This window comes from Lycium ferocissimum, chromosome 10, assembly GCF_029784015.1.
Source record: "Lycium ferocissimum isolate CSIRO_LF1 chromosome 10, AGI_CSIRO_Lferr_CH_V1, whole genome shotgun sequence".
Taxonomy (NCBI): Eukaryota; Viridiplantae; Streptophyta; class Magnoliopsida; order Solanales; family Solanaceae; genus Lycium; species Lycium ferocissimum.
Window position 1 is genome coordinate 44,548,551 of NC_081351.1, and position 22,219 is coordinate 44,570,769.

General features: G+C 32.1%; 2 protein-coding genes across 2 annotated transcripts; one reads left to right on the top strand and one right to left on the bottom strand.

Moving 5' to 3' along the window:
• Positions 1-10,134: 10,134 nt before the first annotated feature.
• Positions 10,135-11,990, bottom strand: LOC132034021 (premnaspirodiene oxygenase-like). The gene is made up of 2 exons (XM_059424232.1): positions 11,002-11,990; positions 10,135-10,911 (listed from the first exon to the last, which is right to left on the bottom strand). Exons 1-2 carry the CDS (start codon positions 11,932-11,934, stop codon positions 10,297-10,299), a joined length of 1,548 nt encoding a protein of 515 aa, XP_059280215.1. The 5' UTR covers positions 11,935-11,990; the 3' UTR covers positions 10,135-10,296.
• Positions 11,991-20,904: 8,914 nt separating this feature from the next.
• Positions 20,905-22,089, top strand: LOC132034945 (uncharacterized). The gene has a single exon (XM_059425274.1). The coding sequence runs from the start codon at positions 20,905-20,907 to the stop codon at positions 22,087-22,089; it is 1,185 nt and encodes a 394-aa protein (XP_059281257.1).
• The last annotated feature ends 130 nt before the right edge of the window (positions 22,090-22,219 follow it).

Consider the following 22,219-nt stretch of genomic DNA (forward strand, 5'->3'; position numbering starts at 1 on the left):
TGCCACATCAGCGTTTAGGGGGGTAATTATTCCGTTTTAAATAAGTTTAGGGGGGTAATAGGGCCCAGGGAAAGGTAAGGTGTGTCGTAGCAAATTCGTGTATAGTTCAGGTGGGTAATGGTGCCTTATCCCTTTATATAATATGGGAATGTTTGAAAAGTAAACTATAACAGTAATCCTTTTTCCTTTTGGAAAGTGAAGTGATAAGAAAAGGGAAACTTACACAAATAACTAACTTTTAATAGATTCTAACTAGTTATAGCTACAAGTTGAAGATTTACAATTCCTAGCTGTTTTTGGCTGTATTTCAGTTGTATCTCGCATTTTTGAAATACAACAAAATACAGAGAAATACAAAACACGTTAGAGTAAATTTAGGCTCTATTTTTGGAACATATTTTTTTTAAAAAAATTCTGAGAGAAAAAATAGGCTATATTTTGGAATATAATATTCTTTTCCTTTTTAAATAGTAAGTCAAATTAAATCAACCATAATTCACACGAATCACTGAAGAGTAAAATAGAGGGCCTATTTATGGAACAGTTTTTTTTTTTTTTAAATTATGGGATTCAATTTAAAACTTCCCATAAATCACGCATAACGGTTGTTCTTCCATAAAAGCTTACGAATTTCTCTCAACTTTTATCACAATCAAAATTTTTTGAATTAAAAAACCATTAAAGATCTAAAAACTTCCAAATACAGAAAAATATACACTGAAATGTAATGAAATATGGTTGATTGTTTAAGAAATATAAAGTTGTAGATATGTGTATATACAATGGAATACAATGAAATATATCGAAATCCTAGTCCTTCATAAATTAGAAATACAATTTTGGTTGAAATACATTGAAATATATATGCAATACAAAAGTCGTGAAAATAAAGTGTAGTAAAAATAGGCTCTATATTGGAACATTCACTATATTTACACCAAAAAAAAAGATAAATACATTGAAATGCAATTTAAATAATATCCGAAATACTTTAATTATACTATTTGTTAATACACTGAAATATACTGAAACACTTTATCAAACACTTGGTGGGCATGAAGCTCCACAACTCGATCTCATCAATGGTGTTCTCATGGGAAAAAGCGAGTCGTCTCAGATTGCTACAAAAAGGACGTTATCCGGAGATTATCTTACATTTGAGGTACCGGAGCTACTAGAAGGAGTGGTGGCATAACATAGCCGCGATTGAAAAATCTAGAAAGTCCTTGACATCATTGCAGAAGCCAAGTTTTTGCGGCTTCAAATTCCGGATGAAGCTTTGTCCTTACTTTTGGGTATGGGCTACAAAGAACGAGATGCCAAAGAGCGTTGCGCATGAACAATCAAGTAAGAAACTTGTTGATTTTCGGAGATAATGAACAAAGACTTTCAATTAGGATTCTTTTTTTAAAAAAAGAAAATGAGATTTTCGACCTTTTTGGTTAAATTACATGTAGGATTTTCTTTGGTTTTTAAGAGAAAATGAGATCTAGGGTAGGTGATGGAACAAAGAAAGAAAGAGGGGTGAGGGAGAAAATAAATTTGGTAAGTGAGAGAAAATCAATTTAAAAGACTAGGAGATGGATGGAGAGAGAAAGAGGGGTGAAGTATAAATAGATTTGATAGGTGAGAGAAAAATATTTGGAAAAAAAAAAAAAGATTGTGGGTAAGTGGGAGAGAGGTAGTTTATTTTTAGGGAAATACACTGCAGTTACAAAAACAAGTTATAGATGGTAATTTGATAAATAATTAAGTGACCAAAAATATATTTTTTTTAAAAAAGATAGCTATTACTAATAAATAAGTCTTAGAGGTAGTTATGGGCTGTAAATTTTTCATAAGAAAACATACACTATTTACTTTTCCATATAAAGTAGTAGGCTGACTCAGTCCAAGGGTTCTATTGATTAATGGCAATTTTTGATGTAGACTGTTAGATTGATTGATATTCTCAAAATTGGCGTGCCATGAATTTTCTGCCAACATTTTGATTTTTATTTTGTGTCTTTTGTTTTTTAGTGGACCCAATTTCGGTTTTGTTGAAAAAATAAACTAGATTCATTTAGAGAACAGTATATGGATTTTCACTTAATTCATGTATTTAAGAAATTAATGTAAAATTATATACATTATTTTGTTCACAAATTAACTAAAATAAAGTTCAAAATTAAATTAAGGTACATGTATTTAATTTGGTACGTGCTAGAATTGTATATCATAAAGATATACATAATGTGAATTGTATACTCCAGACATATACAATGTATTTAGATGCGATAGAACAACTTTTAAGGGGTAACTTCTGTAAATGGGTAAATGTGGTACACAGGGGGGATACACATTTGACACACATGGGATATACATGTCATCTTCTTCCATGTTCGTCCTCTACTTCGAGTTGACTCCAATTTCAATTCAAACCACCTCAAATCTCCATCGAATCATTCTAAAATTGAGATTCAAACTGCTTAAGATGTATCGAATCTATTCCAAAAACGCTACCTGAAATAAATTCCAATTTCAGAAATCCAAAATTTTTAATACAAGCTTAAGCCAGCTTTAATGGTTTCTTTAATCTATCCTATGTTTATAACGTTTGCATATAGTTTTAAGGTTTAATAATTTACTAATCTACTGCTTGATGTAATCTTGTCTATTTCACAACTACATGTAATAAATACCGGAGGAAATGCAATTTTCAGAAAAGAGTAAGTAATTCTACTGGAATTTGTCATTGCAATTCAGGATTAAGGACACCATGGGGTGTTTCTGTTCAAAATTACAATTAATCCTACTTAGGCATTAATTCAATTTCATGATTGAGGACGTTGTGGGTGTTCAAATATTCACAGTCAGCAATAATATAGACTAAGAGAGGGAGAAGCATACAAATATAGCCAATTGGATTTTTATTGGTAGCATTTTATGAGTAATTGGCTAATATTGATAATTTTTTATGAATTGGCTAATATTGGTAGCATTTGCTCTGAAAGGGTAAACTGGGTAGTTTCCTCTTAATATATTAAATATGTTTAAAATCATAGATTTTAAAAATCTTCATTTTCTTAAATTTTGGGATCGAATCAACTTATATCAAACAAATTGAATGGAGGGTGCATTTAGTGGATTCTACTTTTAGCATGTGGGAACGCCTGTAGAATTTTTAATCTTTTTTTTTTTTTTTTTTTTTTTGGTTTTTTGAAAGAGGGCTTGTAGCTAGATGAGGGACGGATATTTTCAAGATTGGCCGTGGGAAGGTGTATCCACATTCTTCGATGACATCGTGGGATGTTACATCACCCAGGCTGTGCAGAAATGGCGCCAATATTTATTGGGACGTAAATTCTTGATTTTTTCTGATCAATAATCTTTCAAAGTCCTGTCGGACCAGGTCATTCAAACTCCTAAGCAACAACGTTGTTATCCAAGCTGATTTGATATGACTTTGACATAATATATATGACCAGGAAAATTTAATTTTGTTGATGATGCACCCTCTCACGTGTCCCTACCCTTCGGTTTCTCACGCGCAATAACTGAGTTTAAGTTGATAAGCTTAAACAGTTGAACCAACATGATCCCGAATTGTTTGCTCTTCAACAACAATGGTGTGCAGAACCTGGTGCTCTTCCTCATTACTCGTTTAAGATAATAGCTGAAGTCTTTGTTCAGGAATTTATTCGATTTGATGGCTTCACAACAAAAAATATATTTTGACCGCGATACATTGTTCTTATCTGAATTTTGGGAACAAGTGAACAAATTGCAGGGTACTCGGCATACCATCCACAATGTGATGAGCAAACAAAGACACTTAATATATGCTTGGAACAATACTTGCGCTGCTTTACCATTAATATGTCCAATATGTGATTAAAACTACTACCTTGGGTAGAGTTTTGGTATAATAATTCGTTCCAAACCAGTGCTAAAATGAATCCATTTGAAGTTCTATATGGAAGACCACCTCCAACCATCTTTCGCATTGCGACGGATGGTACATCTAATCAAGCTTTTGTTGAGTCGTTTTGTGTCAAAGGGATGAAAGTTTGGTATTCTTAAGGCCAATCTCCACCAGGCTCATATTCATATGAAACATTAGCTGACAAGGACGAAGGGAAGTTTCATTTGAAGTAGGTGAGTGGTTCTATGTTCGGTTATTTCCATATCGCCAACTTTCGCTCTGTTTGAAGCAATACAACAAACTTAGTAGACAGTTCCTCTTTGGACGCTGTCAAATTGTTCAGAAAGATTGTCAGGTTGCTTACGAACTCATATCTTCCATTTTCTTCAAGGATACACCTTCTTTCACGTCTCTGTACTTTGCTAGTGCATTAGCAAGCCTAAGTAGCACGCAGAGGAGGATACATGATTTAAATTTTATGGGTTCAATTTTTAAAGTTTTTAGTATTAAACCCATTAAAAATTGAAGAATCCCTCTCATCAGAACACAATAGCATCCACAACGTACGTAGTTGTTTAGAGAGTCTTGTTTATGGAGAGATTATTCTCTCCACAGTTTTATGTCTTTCTTCATATTAGTTTTCGGTATGTAGGTCAATTGACCAAACCCTATTAAAATATTATGCCTTTTTAGTATATTTTCATTGTCTTCTGATTTATCGTCGTTTAAAGTTTGCAATTATTAGCTTCCGCATGACGTCCTGTTATTTCGATACCAACAAGTGGTATCAGAGCTAGGTTCATTGATCTCAATGGATCTGCGATTTCATTGAAGAAGAAGAACTACTCTCAACCACTTTTAACCCATACCTATTTTCAACCCAATTTTAACTTTTGCTTTTATTTTTAACGCAGGGCTCATTTTTAACCCGCGCTCACTTTCAACGCACCAGGCTCCAATAATTTGAACTCGTGCTCACATTCAACGTCTTAGAGCTCCAATAATTTTAACCCGTGCTCACTCTCAACGCACTGGGCTACAATTTTTAATCAATGACAATTGTTTTAATCCATACAAAATTTATCCATACCTATTTTGAACCATGTCAAGCATCAATATATCTTTGAATGTGCTCCACAAATCTTCATTGATGAAAAGTGAAAACCATCACAATTGTCCAGTGAAGATGAAGTTAAAAGATAATTTTACATGGCTTTCAAGAAGAAGGAGAAGAATCAGGTCTTCAAACTCAAATTGGACATACCAACTTAAGTTTGAGAGGGAATGTTAAAATTCAGCTTCCTTCCGCTTTATGATTTCATTAGTGGTAGAAATATTTACTTCCTTTTTTGCTAGTATATATTCTAGAACATTTAGTTTCCTTCTAAGTCTAGTCACTACGTTAATTATAGAATATTTAGTTTTTAAAGTATTATGTTAAAATAAAATATTTTCTTTTTATTTTATTCTCTTTATTTTTCTATAAATAGAGATGTAGTCTTTTATTTTCAATGCAAGAAATAATGTGATGAATTAATGCAATGAGTTTTCATTTGTTCTCTCTTCGATTCTCTCTCTAGTTTTTTCCATTCCATAACAGTGGTATCAGAGCCAATGGTTCAGCCAATGATTCGGTGATGTTCAGGACATGTTCAAGGCGGTTTCAAATCAAGAGCAACCAATTTCACGATAATGAAGATTTTATCCAGGAGTACTACATGTGGAGATGAATTTCAACCATAATTTCAACATCCCTGCTGCTGCATTTTTAAATAAAGCAAAACATTTTTAAACCAATTTTTAACCTTATTTTTAACCATGACATGCAGTACTGACGAAGATTATGTAAAGAAGATGGATCAAGTTTTGTCAAGAAAATCCAAGCCAAAAGGGACATTTGTTAGGGTTTTGCCCTGATTTTCTTACCATATTTGAGTTTTACTTATATATATATAAAGTATATATATATATATATATATATATTTACTTTTATATATAGGGAAATATAATTCTCTTCCATATTTGGCTAGTTCTTTTCTTGGAGGAAAAGGTTTGCACCTCTATAAATTGAAGAATCCCTCTCATACAACAGAACACAATAGCATCCACAATATAGTCGTTTAGAGAGTCTTGTTTATGGGGAGATTATTCTCTCCACTATTTTATGTCTTTTTTTTTTTTTTATATTAGTTTTCGATATGTAGGTCAATTGACCAAACCCTATTAAAATATTATGCCTTTTTAGTATATTTTCATTGTCTTCTAACTTATCGTTATTTAAAGTTTGCAATTATTAGCTTTCGCATGACGCCCTGTTATTTCGATCCCAACAATGGGTTCATATCTACTTCCTTTTCAATTTGTTTGTATGATTTTGACTTGATACGAAATTTAAGAAAATGACAAAAACTTTTGAATCTTGTGGTCTTAAAATAAAGATAGATAGGATGTATCAAAATGTACTTTAATCTTGTAATATTAAACATGTCATGTGGAAAGTTGAACTTAAAGAGTTGCCCAAAAAGGAAAGAGTTATTTTTTTTAAACGGACTAAAACGGAAAATAAAACAAATATATGCTTCGCGTTGAAAGTACAGAAGCTATCTGCCCCTAGCAGGTTAACCCCATTGATTTTATTAGTCCATCTTCTTCTATCGATCTTGTTCCTGAAATGGTCCTGCAACATTGCAATATTTCCAAGGGTCAACACTCCTTTCTCAATGTCTTTCCAGATGGCTGGGCTTGCTCGTCTCTGATGCAACATGCGAGGATATTTCGCTGATTCGGCGCCAATTTCCCAACTTGATTACTTGAATCTTGCGGAGAAGGTTCGACTTCAAGGAGACGACAATGATGTGAACGTTACCCATGGGCTCGATATGCCCAAACGCAGTTCAAGGCCCATTCACCGTCCAAATCATTTGAAGGACTTTGTGGTCCCAAAAGGAAAATTATAAAGGCTAGAACCTGCTAGGATGGAGCCAGGTATGTCGGGGCAAGGGGGTTTATCCGAAACCCCTTCGACGAAAAATTACACTATATGTACAAGGTTAAAATTATTTTTTTTATGTACGTATATAGATGTTGAATCTCCTACATAACAGAACTGGCAGGTTTAGTGGCGGAGCCAGAATGAAGAAGTATTCCAAGTCTTTTGATTTTAGGTGAGAGAAGTTACATAACCTTTCTCCTTTCTAAGTTTTTGTTTTATTTCAGTGTTTATCCTTTCAATTCAGCGTTCCTTGTATGTTTGCTACCCGTTTATATTAAATCAAAGTGTTGGCAGTTGTTGGAAATCTTGTTTAATTCAATTTTTTACCACAATTAGGTGAGTTGAATTAGATTTATACGGATTAGTTAAAATATAAGTTGAGTCAATAAAAGTCTTAAATAAGTTGAGTCAATAAAATTCTTCTTTAATTTTTATCTCTTTTCAATATATTCTTCATACGATTTATCAAGTACTAATTGTTATTCAAGGTTTATTTTATTGAAAAATCTGCACTACCTTAAGATTTTGATTACCAGCACCTCCTTCGAAAAGATTTTCCATTTTTGGTGTTGTAGTGTGGCCTCTCCAAAAGGAGTGTCCCATATATGGGGCCACAATAGAAATAAGATAAACAACAATCAACGATAGTTTAAATAACGGAAAAGGGCCAAAAATACCCTCAAACTATTGAAAATGGTGCAAAAATACCCTCCATCCACCTTTCAGCCCCCAAATACCCTTATCATCCACCTATTCGTGCCTAAAATACCCTTATCACCACCTATTGGGTCTAAAATACCCTTATCACTAACGAATCTTTTCATTAAACACGTGTCGTATTTTTCTATTGGTTGGCTTATAAAATTAATTAAACTAATTAATTTTTGCAATATTGACCAGATAGTGCCCCCCACCCCCACCCGACCCCCCCCCCCCCCCGTGAAAAAAATTTTTTTTGAAAAAAAAGTTGACTTTTTTTTTTTTTTGCACCCCACCCCGCACCCTACCCATCCCCCCCCCTACCCCCCCCCCCCCCAATGCAAAAAAAAATATTTTTGAAAAAAAAAAAAGTTTTGACGTTTTTTTTTTGGGTTTTTTTTCGGGGAGGGGGACGGAGAGAGGCGTAGGGTGCGGGGTGGAAAAAAAAGTCAACTTTTTTTTTTTCGTTGGAAGGGGGGGGGCGTAGGGTGTGGGGTTTGACCGGGGGGGTGCAAAAAACCCAAAAAAACGTCAAAACTTTGTTTTTCAAAAATATTAATTTTTTTTTGGGGGGGGGGTGGGGGGGGAGGTGTAGGGTGCGGGGTGGGGTGCAAAAAAATATTGTTACGCTTCTCAACTTCCTAGTAAAAAGGACAAGTACTTGTAAAATGTCTTGATAAATTAAAATGTATAATGTAATTGAGTTACCAAAAAAAAAAAATATATCTCACCCTAAAAACATGGTATATTTTCAACCAAAAATCTAAAAGGCACAAGTGTAGACTACAATTTTTTTTTTCGCACCCCCCCCCGCACCCTACACACCTCCCGCACCCCTACCCCCCTCCCCCCCGACGTAAAAAAATTAATATTTTTGAAAAAAAAAGTTTTGACGTTTTTTTGGGGTTTTTTGCACCCCCCCCTCAAACCCCGCACCCTACGCCCCCCCCCCTCCCGAAAAAAAAAAGTTGACTTTTTTTTTCACCCCGCACCCTCCCCCTCCCCCCAACCCCCAAACCCCGCACCCTACGCCTCCCCTCCCCTCCCAGCTAAAAAAACCCAAAAAAAACGTCAAAACTTTTTTTTTTCAAAAATATTAATTTTTTTGCGTCGGGGGGGGGGGGGGGGGGGTGCGGGGGAGGGGAGGTGCGCGGGGTGGGGTGCAAAAACAAGTCAACTTTTTTTTTCAAAAAAAAAAAAAAAAAATTCACGGGGTGGGAGGGGGGTGGGGGGAGGGGGGTCGGGGGGTGGGGGCACTTGGTTACCGGTCAATTAGTTTAATTAATTTTATAAGCCAACCAATAGAAAAATGCCACGTGTCTAATGAGAATATTACGTTAGGAATAAGGGTATTTTAGACCCAATAGGTGGATGGTAAGGGTATTTGGGGGCTGAAAGGTGGATGGAGGGTATTTTTGCACCATTTTCAATAGTTCGAGGGTATTTTTGGCCCTTTTCCGTTTAAATAATTCACTGAGATGCGACAAAATTAGTTTTGAAATTTTAAGTAAATTCCGTCCTTGCAATTATTGAAGTTGCAATTATTGAAGTTGAAGTTGATTGTGAAATTTTACCTACCCAGAAAAGGTGAAAGAGGACGAAATTGATGACCATATGAGGTAGGGCTACATCTTTTGGTCGATTTGGGTTTCAAAGTTATTGATTCAACTTGTCGGTTATCCGTTTGTAGACATGTTAAACCATCAAAGAACTATTAAGATATCGGTTATTAGGTTATAGGTTAATCGATTGTTGTTTGTTATCGGTTCGGTTATCGATTTAACCGTTAAGATTTCACACAAAAAAATCTCAAGAAAAAAGAACCCATCTTCAAAACTGAAAGTAGCTTCAGCTCCTAAGACTATGCCGAACAAAAATTTTTCAAGTACGAAGAACTTTTCTGCAAGGAAGTGATTTCCCTAATTTCCCAACCCCAACAAAAACCCCAAAATAGAGAAATACAAAAACACAAAAACAAGAGTGAGAATTGAAAGCAATGTAGAAGAAGTAAAAGATAGTTTAGTAAGTTTACGTTTCCAAGTTGGGCTAGCGTCTTGCGAGTTGGAGGAAAAGAGTTTTTGTAGTGATACGCCGCTTGAGAGACTAATTTTATGTAGTGGAATTGTGGAAATCAAGTGAACCCTAAATCAAGTCAAGTGACTTTATATATGGAAGGTAGAATTGTAATTAAATAAATGGTTATCAAGTTATCGGTTCACCCGTTAACAAAAATGGCCAAACCGTGACCCGACCCAATAAGCCAATAACCACAAGGCACCACCCAATACCCGAACCATTAACCCAATAACCCAATAATTGATTCGAGTTTGATTTAACCGTTAATATGCACAGTCCTAAATTATGGGATAGGAAATAAAAGATGAGTGATAACCTAGCTGACATAATGAAGAAAAAAATACAGTAACATAGAAAAGGTATACCTTCATGTTTTTTTCTTTCTAACCAAAAAAAAAAAAAAAAAAGGATATTGCTAATTACTTTATTTATTTCACGTATATATGGATATTTACCCTTCATAAGTAAGAAAAATGCATATATATCATGTATACAAGAAGCAAATTACTTTATTATACAATACACTATTATCAACTTATTGATCACTGGATTATAAACATGTAGTAACCAGTGAAATATGCAACTACTTTAAATAAGCATCAAAGTTCTAATGTCTCTATTTTTATTAAGAGATGCCAAAAGGAGTAGCAATCAAACAAAGATCATTCTTTCTTCTTGCCGTTAATCCTTCTGTTTCGATCGTGTCCAAGTCATTTGGATTAACCCCATCAGGAACCTTCCAATCAAAGTGATAAAGTAACTGAGATAAAGGATGTGCAGTATTAACTAGACCAAATAATATTCCCGGACATATTCTCCTCCCTGCACCGAACGGAATAAATTCAAAATGATTTCCTCTGAAATCAATAGTACTATTCTCAAATCTCTCAGGTATAAAGCTTTCTGAGTTATGCCAATATTTGGGATCTCTCCCAATCGCCCACGCATTCACCAAGACTGTTGTTTTGATAGGTATAGTGTACCCATCGATCTTTGATTCTTCTCTGGATTCCCTTGGGAGTAATAAAGGAGCTGGAGGATGTAACCTTAATGTTTCTTTGATCACTAATTTCAAATAGTTAAACTCTTCTAAATCATTAACATCAAATGCTTTTTTTCCATTTAATCGTTCTCTCACCTCAAGTTGTGCTTTCGCCATGACACTTGGATTTTTAATCATTTCTAAAAATGCCCAGATAATTGTTGCAGAAGCTGTTTCAGTTCCAGCAGCAAACATGTCCTACATATATATAAATTAAAGATATGCAAAAGTCAAGATTCATAACATGAAAAGATAAAGTAAATGACTTTTAAGATGCGTTAAACTTACAAGAATGACTGCTTTAATGTTCTGGTTTGTGATAGTTAATCCAAATTCTCCACTCTCCATTACTCTAAGTAAAGCATCTACCAAATCTTCATTTCCAGACTCACCATTACATTTCTTACCTTTTGCTCGGTTATCTCGATGATCATTAATAATTTTCTCCAAAATTTCATCAACCTTTGAGTGTGCCTTCGACAATTTGGACTTCATTCCACTGATATTGTGAAGCCACTTTTGTGAAGGGAACAAATCAGTTAAGTCAAATCCTCCACATAAGGAATATATATTTTTTACCAACATTATTAACTTATTTCGATCATGTATGACTCTTCCAGATGTTGACCTACACGTTACCGAATTTGTAAACCAAAATATTCTATTGGATAAGTTGATCAATGAGTCGGCTGGCGTCGAACGGATAGATGAAATGAGACTTGACATCTCTTCTTGTCGAATGGAATCAAATGATTTGACCATCTTTGCACTAAGAAGTTCCAGGATGCAAACTTTGCGCATATTTCTCCAGTAATCACCATATGGACAAAATCCTACGTCCGTGGCATTGTAAAATATGATATCTCCTGACATAATTTTTGGTCGAGTTGCAAAAATCAGGTCTTGTGTTTTCATGATTTCTTTTGCCATTTCTGGTGAAGATACAACAATTACTGAGATTTCGCCAAGGCATAAGTGCATAATCGGGCCGTATTTTCTCGATAGATTTCTAAGAGAACGATGTGGTAGGTCACTCATTAATTGGTGCATGTTTCCTATAAGAGGTAGCCTCCATGGTCCAGGAGGCAATTTTTTGTTTGGGGATTTTGATGTTTTCCATTTTTGAAAAAGAAGGAAGAAAGGGGAGAGGAGAAGCACAAGTGAGATGAAGATGATGAAGGGTAAGTGTTGAATCTCCATTTTAGAAAGAAAAGAAAACATGCACTTATCTCTTATGGATACATGCAACGTGTTTAGGTTGGTATATATATATAAGAAACAATGTGGAATACTCGAAGAGTAAAACAAATACTTCCTCCGTTCGAATGTATATAATGTTGTTCGACTAGACATGAAATTTAAGAAAGAAAGAAAGAAAGATTTCTAAAATAATATGGTCTAAGATAATTTATAGATGACATTTGATTTCGAAATAAATCATCTCATTAAGGTAAAATTTTAAAAAAATTATATATTACTACTATATATAAGGGAGAATACCCATTTTTTGTAGTCCTCACATAAGTTGTTTTTGTTTATTTTTGCCCCTAATTAAAGTTATAATGACTTACAAAGTTATTATACATTTTGGTAAATGTTAAGAACTTTAAAAACTTTTTCCATAGCAAAAGGTGATAGGGGGGCCCACAAAGCACACTAATCATACATATTAGTCTTTCTTTTATGTGAAATGTTATTAAACTTATTTCAAATTATATTTAAAAAGGAACTATAGAAGATTATTTTCATATATATTCTGAAAATGTTTGAAATAAACTATTGTTAATGAAAATACAATTTGATTAATGAAAATACAATTTGATCTCCAAACAATAATAATAGTAAACAATTGCAAAAGTATATTTCTCACTTTTTTTTATTATTAAAATATTTTGCAAAATACGGGATAATCAATATTTTACATAATTTAGGACAGAATAGTTAAGTTTAACATGAAAAGGTTATTACAATATCGATTTCATTAAAAAAGTTCATTAAATTAAGCGGAATAAATGTTCTTTCTTAACATGCATCTTTTGGAAGAAAAAGGATAGCATATTAACATAAGAACAATTTAGTTTTATTGACTTTTCAATATTTTTTTTTTGTGAGGTTTAATTTGAAAGAAAATATACAAAAGTATCTTGCAATACCAAAGATTTTAACTATTTATATTTGTTTATAAATTAACTTTATTGATTTCATATACAACAATAATGTCGCATTAAATATTTTTGACATTAGTTGAATACTGTCTTTTGCAAAAAAATAAGTTAGCCAATATGAGTACAATTTAAAAAAACAAATGAAATTAATTTTACATATGATAAAGCTCAATCTGGATCATCAGAGATACCTTTCAGGCATGCATTTATGTAATTTCAAAAAAATTAGTAAAAAAAAAAATTATAAAAGCTTTCATGCATGCATTTATGTAATTTTTGTTTTTAAAAAGTCTAATATATTATAAATTAAGAAAAATATTCTCTTTAACTTTTAGATACCTTTTTGTAGCTTAAGATTTTAGAAGTCTTTAGAAAGGGTACAATTGATGTACAAATGAAAGTAGGAGCAAGAAAAATATAAAAAAAATTAATTTAATTTTAACATTGAGCCCGGGCCAAATGGCACTAGTATATATATAAGGGAGAATCCCCATTTTTTGTAGTCCTCACATGATTTTTTTGTCTCTTTTTACCCCTAACTCAAATTTTTATAACTTTGTAAATGTTCACACATTTTTGTAAATTTTAAGAACTTTAAGGGCCTTTTTCATGCCACTAAAACGATGATGTCGTGGATAAGATTATAGTGGTCCTGACACTCATACATGTTTGAGTCTTATTTGTGGAAATATTATTTACAAAAAAGTTATTTATATAAAAATTTATTATATGCATGTAAATAATTATCCTGTCATTCAAATTATATCTTAATATAGGCTTAATTCTTTAATTAAAATATTATTCTTATAATATTATATATTATTTATTTATGTCATTTACCATTTATCATTTTCTATTTTAAATTTCCATTCGTCCAATTAAACGTATGTTTTTTTATTTCCTGTAATTTTGTGTCGTACGTGCTGGCAAACATAGATAATTAACAAAGATTTCACTTAAACTAGGATTAAGTTTTAAATTAAAATAATAAACACAAATAACTTATATCATTGTTAAATACTTTATTAATGTATCAATATGCAAATTATAATCCTTCTATCTCAATCGATAAAATGAATTCCGAAATCCGGTAGTTCATTAGGCAAAGTTTACATGCGCACACTTTTAAAATAAAATTTATCTAATAAATTACTATATTAGAAGAGAAACTATAAAGAAGTAATTTAATATATTATGAAAAAGTTTGAAGAAATACTGTAGTGAAACAAAATACGATTTGATCTCCAAACAATAATAACACTAGACAATTGCAAAAAGTATATTTTTTTAAATATAAAATAATTTTGCAAAATATCTAATAATCAATATTATATACTATAATATAGGACAAAATATTTGAGTTCGACTCTTTCAAAAATAGTTAATTAAATTAAGAAAGAGAAAAAAAATGTTATTTTTTAACAAGCATCTTTTGAAAGTAAAAAAGAAAGCTTAAGATATAAACAATTTAATTTTATTGGCTTTTCAGTATTTTTTGCGTGGTTAATTTGAAAAGAACATCTACAAAAGTATCTTGCAGTATCAAGCTTTTTAATTATTTATAAGTTAACTATATTGATATCATCATAAGACAAGTTTGCTAATATGGGTCAATTCGAAGAAACAAATGAGATTAAGTTAATATATAAAAAGATTGATTTGCATCATAAAATACTTTAATCTTAAATTTTTTTTAGTAAAATAGAAATTAGAAGAGCTTTTAATTATTTTCTAATTTTTTTTTAAAAAACTAATACATAAATTAAGAAAATATTTTCAATTAACTTTCAGAGGCGTTTCTGTAATTTTCTTAGAAGTTTTTTGAAAGTGTGAAACTGATATTACAAAACAAAGAACCAACAGCTTAAATTTTTTTTAAAAAAATATCTACAAATTGAATTTTAATATCGGCACAGGCCAAATAACACTAGTATGCATATATATGTGTGTGTGTACACACACACACATGTGTGTGTAATCAAGGTGAATTTAGGTATCAAATTTGGGTCACGTGAACACATGGTCACTCGACTAAACTTGATATATTATGTGTATAATTTTGAAAATATATCTAATATTAACTAAAGGAATACATGGTCAAATCAGGACAAGTAGAGTCAAGTTGGTTAGGGGCTGCGTTTATTTTCTCAGGGTCTTGGAATCAAACCTGAGCTCCTGCACGTTTTATGCTTCTTTTTTTTTTTTTCCTAAAGTAGCCTTTTAACTTTCCTTTTTATATAAATCCTTTTTCTTCTATAATTCTAATTACCCAAAAATAAAAAAACGCGTTTCTTTTTCTTTTTTTATATATTACATCTAATGATTTCTTTTTCCCTTTATTTCTAATTACCCAAGTCCCAAAAGGCCAAAAAAAAAAAAAAAAAAAAAAAACCATAGGCGCTAAGCTGCAAACCAAGCGCAAAAGAAATCAAAAAGCCCAATAGCCAATGACGTCTCATCCTCTTAAAATCCTGGATTTGCCTCTATGTGTAATCATTTTCAAGATAAATTAAAAAAGAATGAGTGTCACATAAAATGGAACAGTGTATAATAATCTTTTTTTTTCTTAAAAAGCTCACTAATATCTAATTGATGAGAAAACGGATACTTAGGGGTCGTTTGGTCAGGGGCAGCTCAATGATATTTGTGGCCTAAAGCGAAACTTCAAAGAGTGGCCTTAAGCTTTTCATTAAAAAAATCATATTTTCATTAAAAAAAACCATACTTAATTTTATTTGACAAACAAAATTTAGCTTTTTGAGATGCAAAATTATTAATAATATTTTATAGTTGATTTCTTCTAATCTATTGATAATATATGTTTTAAGGAATGCAATATTTCAATTCATTTAGACTTTCTTAATTCTCTTGAGGATATATGTCCGGTTTCTCACAAATTACTTCTTCTTCTTGGATTTTATTATTGTCCAACTCAATTATATCAGTGATTTGTTCATCTACGATTAATTCTTCCACATTTAATGATTCTTAATATTTATTGTTTATTAAAAATTTATCAAGGGCTCCTTTATAAGAGTATATTAAAGTTTCGATTTTTTTTACTCTTTTGAATTTTAAAAATTTGAATTCATACTTTCTAGTTGACATATTTAAATTGTAAGAAATAACTAAAAAGCCAATATGTACTATGAAGAAAAAATAATAAAATTTAAATGCAGAACAAGAAAATATAAAACAATCAAATCTAGTTTGATAAAGAGAAACTTGGGTGTTATTTTCATCGTTTGAGTACTTTTGATGCAGCTTTAGAACTTGAGGAAAAAAATAAAAAATTTATCAGATTTGGAATGTGAAAATTGAGAAACGTCAAAGTGCAAGTTGAAATGCAATAATAAAAGTGATGTATACAAGTAAGAAGATAAGGTAATAAAGGGATAAATATAATGTGGGGCCCTATAATAATAATGATGATCGTGTAGGGAAAGAGGGTTTTCAATTCCGATAATATAATTGGGAGAGAATCCAAAATCAGACTTTTCAATTCATCAACGATTCCCCTCTTTCATTTTAAAACTGGACGTTTTAATTTTTTTTTTTTTTTGAAATAATATATACGAGTAGTACCTAGTTTTAAAAAAAAATGGGGCCCCATAATAATGGGGCCTCAAGCACTTGCTTGGGCTGCTTGTCCCTTGAGCCGCCCCTGCGTTTGGTTTTAAAATAAGTTATATAGTAATTGTAATATAGGAATTAGTAATACTATGATTAATAATTCCGATATTTAATACAATTATTTTTAATCGAACGTTGGGATCATTGTATAAAAAGTGAAGTATATCATGTCCTACGTTTGATTGTAAACTAGATAAATTTTTTTTGGTCCAATAATATCGTTGATCCTAAAAATGTCGAATGCACAAGGATGACGTTTCGAGATAATGCCATTTTTATCAATTTGATTATTATCCGTCTATAACTAGTTCATGTACTATTCATATATAAGATATACATAAAATACAATGATTCATGTATATAAGTCTTCATTAAACACTTATAATAACCGCATAAAGAAATAAATAATATACCATTCTATATTGTATGATTACTTTATCCTATAAAGCAAACCAGACGCCCCCTTATTACTCCAAAAAAATATAATCAAATGGACACAATGCCAAGGTTTCTGTCAATGACATCTTTTCATGTAAGCCACCATGGAATTCTATAGATATTGGCGTGTCATGAATTTTCAGCCACTTTTGACTTTGTTACTCTCCCCGTTTCAATTTATTCGACACTTTTTTTTATTATTATTCAGAAGGAATGATATATTATGTGTAAAAATAATTATTTTATATTATTTATTTTATCCTTAATACTCCTATGTCCTAATATTTGTGTGATTATATGATTTTAAAGTTTGTTATTTAAGATATTTAATACTCCTATCATTAATTTAAAGACCTTTATTTTTTAAAAAGTTTAATTTTGTGCAAAGCCAAGTTTATTAGACAAATCAGTAGCGCCTTTTGATGTGCGGACGGCAAAATGGTAGGTGAAACATATTTTCAAGATTGGCCGTGAGCCATGAGTTTAGACTAAAATGTGTCATTATCTAATTCATCTAACTCAAAACTTTTTCTTAATAATATGTTTAGTTTCAAATTCAATCTAAAACTACCTTTTCTTGTTTTGTTTTATAGAAGAAGAAAATGGATGAACACAAAACAAACCAACAAAAAGCCTTTTTATGTTTCGAAAAAGGTTTTCTTGGTCCAAATAAATTTATAAATTAACATTAATTATCAACTCAATTAGTCTAGGCATAAATGAATTAGGCGTGAGTGACACACATACATATATAGGCTAATTTTGAGAACCCTTGCCCTGCAGCATGATATCGAAGAGGAAACTTCGTTTAAACACACGCTTTTATTTCCTTCTCAATCTAGTCTTTCATGTTTAGAGCTTTGTTAAAGTATAATACGAGTATTATTTATGCATAAATTTACTCTAATAGAATGTATTTTTTGAGGTTTTTCGTCTCTCTCTCTCTCTCTCTCTCATTTTTTTTTTTTTTTCCAACTTTTCAAGAATTATTATAGTGATATCTTTCATATATTTTCTTCTCATATTTTGTCAGGATATTGTTTTCAGAGGCATCTTAAGCATAAGGCAACTAAGGCCTATGCCTTAGGCCCCCCAATCATGAAGGCCTCATTTTTATTGGGATTGAATTAATTTTTTTTTAAAAAATTAAGCATTTTAAATGAAGAATTACAATATTTTCAAAAGCTAACTCCTGAGGGAAGGATGCCTAAATTTATATAAGGATTCATTAATCATATTTGGAAATAATTTACCTTCAGGCAATGATTAGTAGCCACACAAAATATATAAAAAATAAAATTAAAAAAATTAAAATAAAATATATGTGTCTCATTTTACACCATGAGTTTAAAAGTCTTCTCTTCTTTCCTAAATTTCATGCTCAATCAAATAGATTTATATAAATTGAAAGAGAGAAAGTTTTAGTCATGTGACCATATGATAAATCAACCCTAAAGATATCTAATTAGAAGAAAGTTGGTGTGGGTGCTTTTCTATCACTTTCTGTATCCACGAATTACCTTCCTTTGACGGCATAAGATAAAGACATTTATGGATATACCTTCCTTTTACTGTATTAAATAAAGACATTTTTCTAATGACTTTCTATTCGGGAATGGAAATGACTTTCTCAGATAATAGCTATTTCATCCGTTTTAATTTATGTGAACCTATTTTCTTTTTAATTTGTGCAAAAAAGAATGACCTCTTTCCATATTTGGAAACAATTTGCCTTTATGCAATGATTAATAGCTAGACAAAATATATGTGTCTCATTTTATACCACGAGTTTAAAAGTTTTCTCTTTTTTCTTAAACTGCATGCTAACTCAGTCAAATAGGTTCACATAAATTGAAACAGAGGGAGTTTTAGTTATGTAACCATCTGATAAATTAACCCTAAAGATATTTAATTAGAAGAAAGTTGGCGTGGGTGCTTTTCTATCACTTTCTATATCCACGAAAAACCTTCCTTTTGCGGCATTAGATAAAGACATTTTTTAAATGAAAATTACAGGGAAAATGATACTTTGTTGTTAGTAGTGGCTTTAAACCATTAGAGAGGGAGTCATCTTGTCTGGTGTAATGTGGATCTTACATTTTGTTTTTGCATTTTAAGAGGCGAAATTATCATTATTCGCTGAAGCTGTCTTCCTCTCGGGTACTCAGAGATAGAGTACTATGTCATGTTAGCAAAGGTTGGAGTCTAGATATCTAAATTTTGATTCGTGCTTTTGGTGCATCGTTCCTGTATAGGGCGCTAACAGAATAATTATCCTTAATTTTATCCTTTGAATGCATTACTCGGAAGCAGTGCAGCTTCCAGTATATATTGTACTTTGTTTTTATTCGTTAGTTGACATTTATGGAACTGATGTCTCGTTTCATTACTTTCATTAGTAACTTAGCTTAGAACTATCCCTTAATAACTACTCTATTTGTTCCAATTTAAGTGTCTTAGTTCACTACTAAAAAACAGTCAATTTTCGACGAACTAAAAAGCGACGGATTCCGTCGCTATCAAAAATAGACGGAACAGCGACGGACTCGGTCGCTTTATCCCTTTTTTATTTTTTTCAATTATTTTTAATGAGAAAGCGACGGAGTCTATCGCTTTTTTATTAAAAAACTATAAAAAGCAAAAAGTCCGTCGGTTTTTCTAATTATTTTTAAAAAAAATTAAATGACTTTATGTATATACTAATTTATTAAAATCTTTTTTCTTTTTCTTTTTTTACTAAAAACCGACGGAACCGTCGGTTTTTATTTAATTTTTTTTAAATGGTCAAGATCTGGTCAATAAATTAAAAAAGAGCAACGGATGATGTCTCTTTGTCCGTCACTTTTTTTAATTTTCAGACCCAAAACGGGTCTTTCTTCACATTTCACCCACATAAATTCCTTACCCCAAAATTCCCTCCCTCTGACGATTTTTCCCTCCCCAACACCATCTCCGTCGATTCCCTCCCTCCGGCTAAGTCCACTCCCACCCCGCCGCCCCACAGCTGTGTTGCCCCGCCACCGCCCCACTTGACCAGTTTTTAATTTGCCCGAAAAAGGTGTGTTTTTTTTTTTTAATTTTTTTGTGATTATTACATTGTATGTTTAGTATTAGTATATTTATGGTGTAGTTGTGATGTTATTGATGTGTATAAGCTGGAATGTGATAAGAAATTTACACTTTATTTGTCAAAATGGGTATGTTTAGAATTTAGGATTTTTTCTTGATTTTTTTGGTTAATCTTAGTTTGTAGGTTGAATGTCTATGTAATTAGTTTATTTTATTCAATTTAGAAATTATATTGATGTGTTTGTATTTGAATTTGACAAAATAAGTATACTTTATTGGTCCAAATTGTGTAGGGATCCCTTTAGATTATTGTTTTGGTTGAAATTGGCTATATGTATGTTCAATATCAATATGAATGTATATTTCTCTAGCTTTGAATTATGATGTGTATGATTTAGGTAGAAATTGTACACTTTATTTGTCAAAAATTATGTAGGGATGACTTTATTTTATTTTGGTTGAAATAGACTCTATTTTATTGGTATTGGTTGTCATTTCTTAAGTTATTAGAATGCAATTTAGCTAACATTATAATATAACCTAAATAATTTGTGGGAATTTTTGTAGATGGATCGTATGTGGATGTATAATAGAAATAATAGTGGTCGTGTTGGTGTGAATGATGAATTTATTGAACGTGTTAAAGGGTTTATTACACATGCAATATCACTTGACCATTTTCAAAGCGAGGGGTTAGTTAGGTGTCCTTGATCGATTTGCAAGTGTATGAGGTTTAACAATTCGGATACAGTTATGGTTCATTTATGTCGCAAAGGTTTTAAGGATAAATATTTAGTTTGGACTGATCATGGAGAGATTAATGGGGTCAATGGTATATATTATAATTTAGTTGTTGGTGAAAGTAGTAGGTCGCAGGAAAACCGTCATGTCCAATATGATTAGAGTTAATGATATGGTCAATGATGCTTTTGGGGTACATTCTGGGTTTGAGCCTAAACAAAATTATGAGCAACCTTCTAATGAAGAAGCAATGCGCTTCTATCAAGAATTTGAAGAGGCTAGTCGTCCACTTTGGGTAGGGTGTGCGCATTCTAAGTTGTCCATTGCAGTTAGAATGATTATTATCAAAGCAAATTGGAGTGTTGTTGAAACTGCTATGGACTCTATGATTAAGCTTGTGGGGGAAATAGTTAGTCCAGAATACGACATACCTAAAAATTACTATCAGGCCAAGAGATTAGTTTCCAATTTAGGATTGTCGTATAACAACATTCATTGTTGTTCAAATGGTTGTATGTTGTTCTATAAGGAAGATGCTGATTTAAATGAATGTAAATTTTGTGGACATGCTCGGTTTAGGCAGGCTCCTAGTGGAAAGATGGTTCCAATTAAGTCGGTGCATTATTTACCTCTTATACCTAGGTTAAAGAGCTTGTACGCATTGCCGAGTTCCGCTCCTCACATGAGATGGCACAATGAAAACAGAAGGGCGCCTGGTGTTATGTGTCATCCATCGGATGGAGAAGCGTGGAAACATTTTGATAGAACTTATCCTGATTTTGCTAGTGAACCAAGGAACATCCGTTTGGGTTTGAGTGCGGATGGTTTCACACCTTTCTCTGTCTCTGCTACACCCTATTCTCGCTGGCTAGTGTTTCTTACTCTGTATAATCTTCCACCTGAGATGTGTATGACAAGTCCTTACATTTTCCGAAATACAGTTATCCCTGGTCCTCGTAATCCAAAAGTTTCGATTGATGTTTATCTACAACAACCTTTGATTGATGAGTTAAAACAGTTATGGTGTGAAGGTGTAGTGACATATGGTGTATCAACTAAGTCAAATTTTATCTGGCGTGCTTCTTTAATGTGGACTGTTAATGATTTTCCTGCGTATGGGATATTGCCTGGTTGGATGACTGCTGGAAAGCTAGCTTATCCTCATTGCATGGAAAATAGTAAAGCATTCACTTTAAAACATGACCGAAAAAATACATGGTTTGATTGTCATCATCAGTTTTTGCCTATGGATCATGAATTCAGGAAAATGAAACAGGCATTTAAAAAGAATAGCATTGAAAAGGATCCACCGCCTCGAACATTGTCGTAGAGAGGAAATTTGGGGGAGGGTTTGTCACTTTCCTAAGGTTACAGAGGTTGCACGTTATAGACTTCCTGGTTATGGTGTTGAACATAATTGGACTAAACAAAGCATATTTTGGGAGTTACCATATTGGAAG

Excerpts from the sequence above, each read along its gene's own strand:
- LOC132034021 (XM_059424232.1), bottom strand. The coding sequence starts at position 11,934 with ATGTTTTCTTTTCTTTCTAAAATGGAGATTCAACACTTACCCTTCATC. Across the intron at positions 10,912-11,001 it reads ACATTAAAGCAGTCATTCTT|GACATGTTTGCTGCTGGAAC; the intron begins GTAAGTTTAACG and ends ATATATATGTAG.
- LOC132034945 (XM_059425274.1), top strand. The coding sequence starts at position 20,905 with ATGTCCAATATGATTAGAGTTAATGATATGGTCAATGATGCTTTTGGG.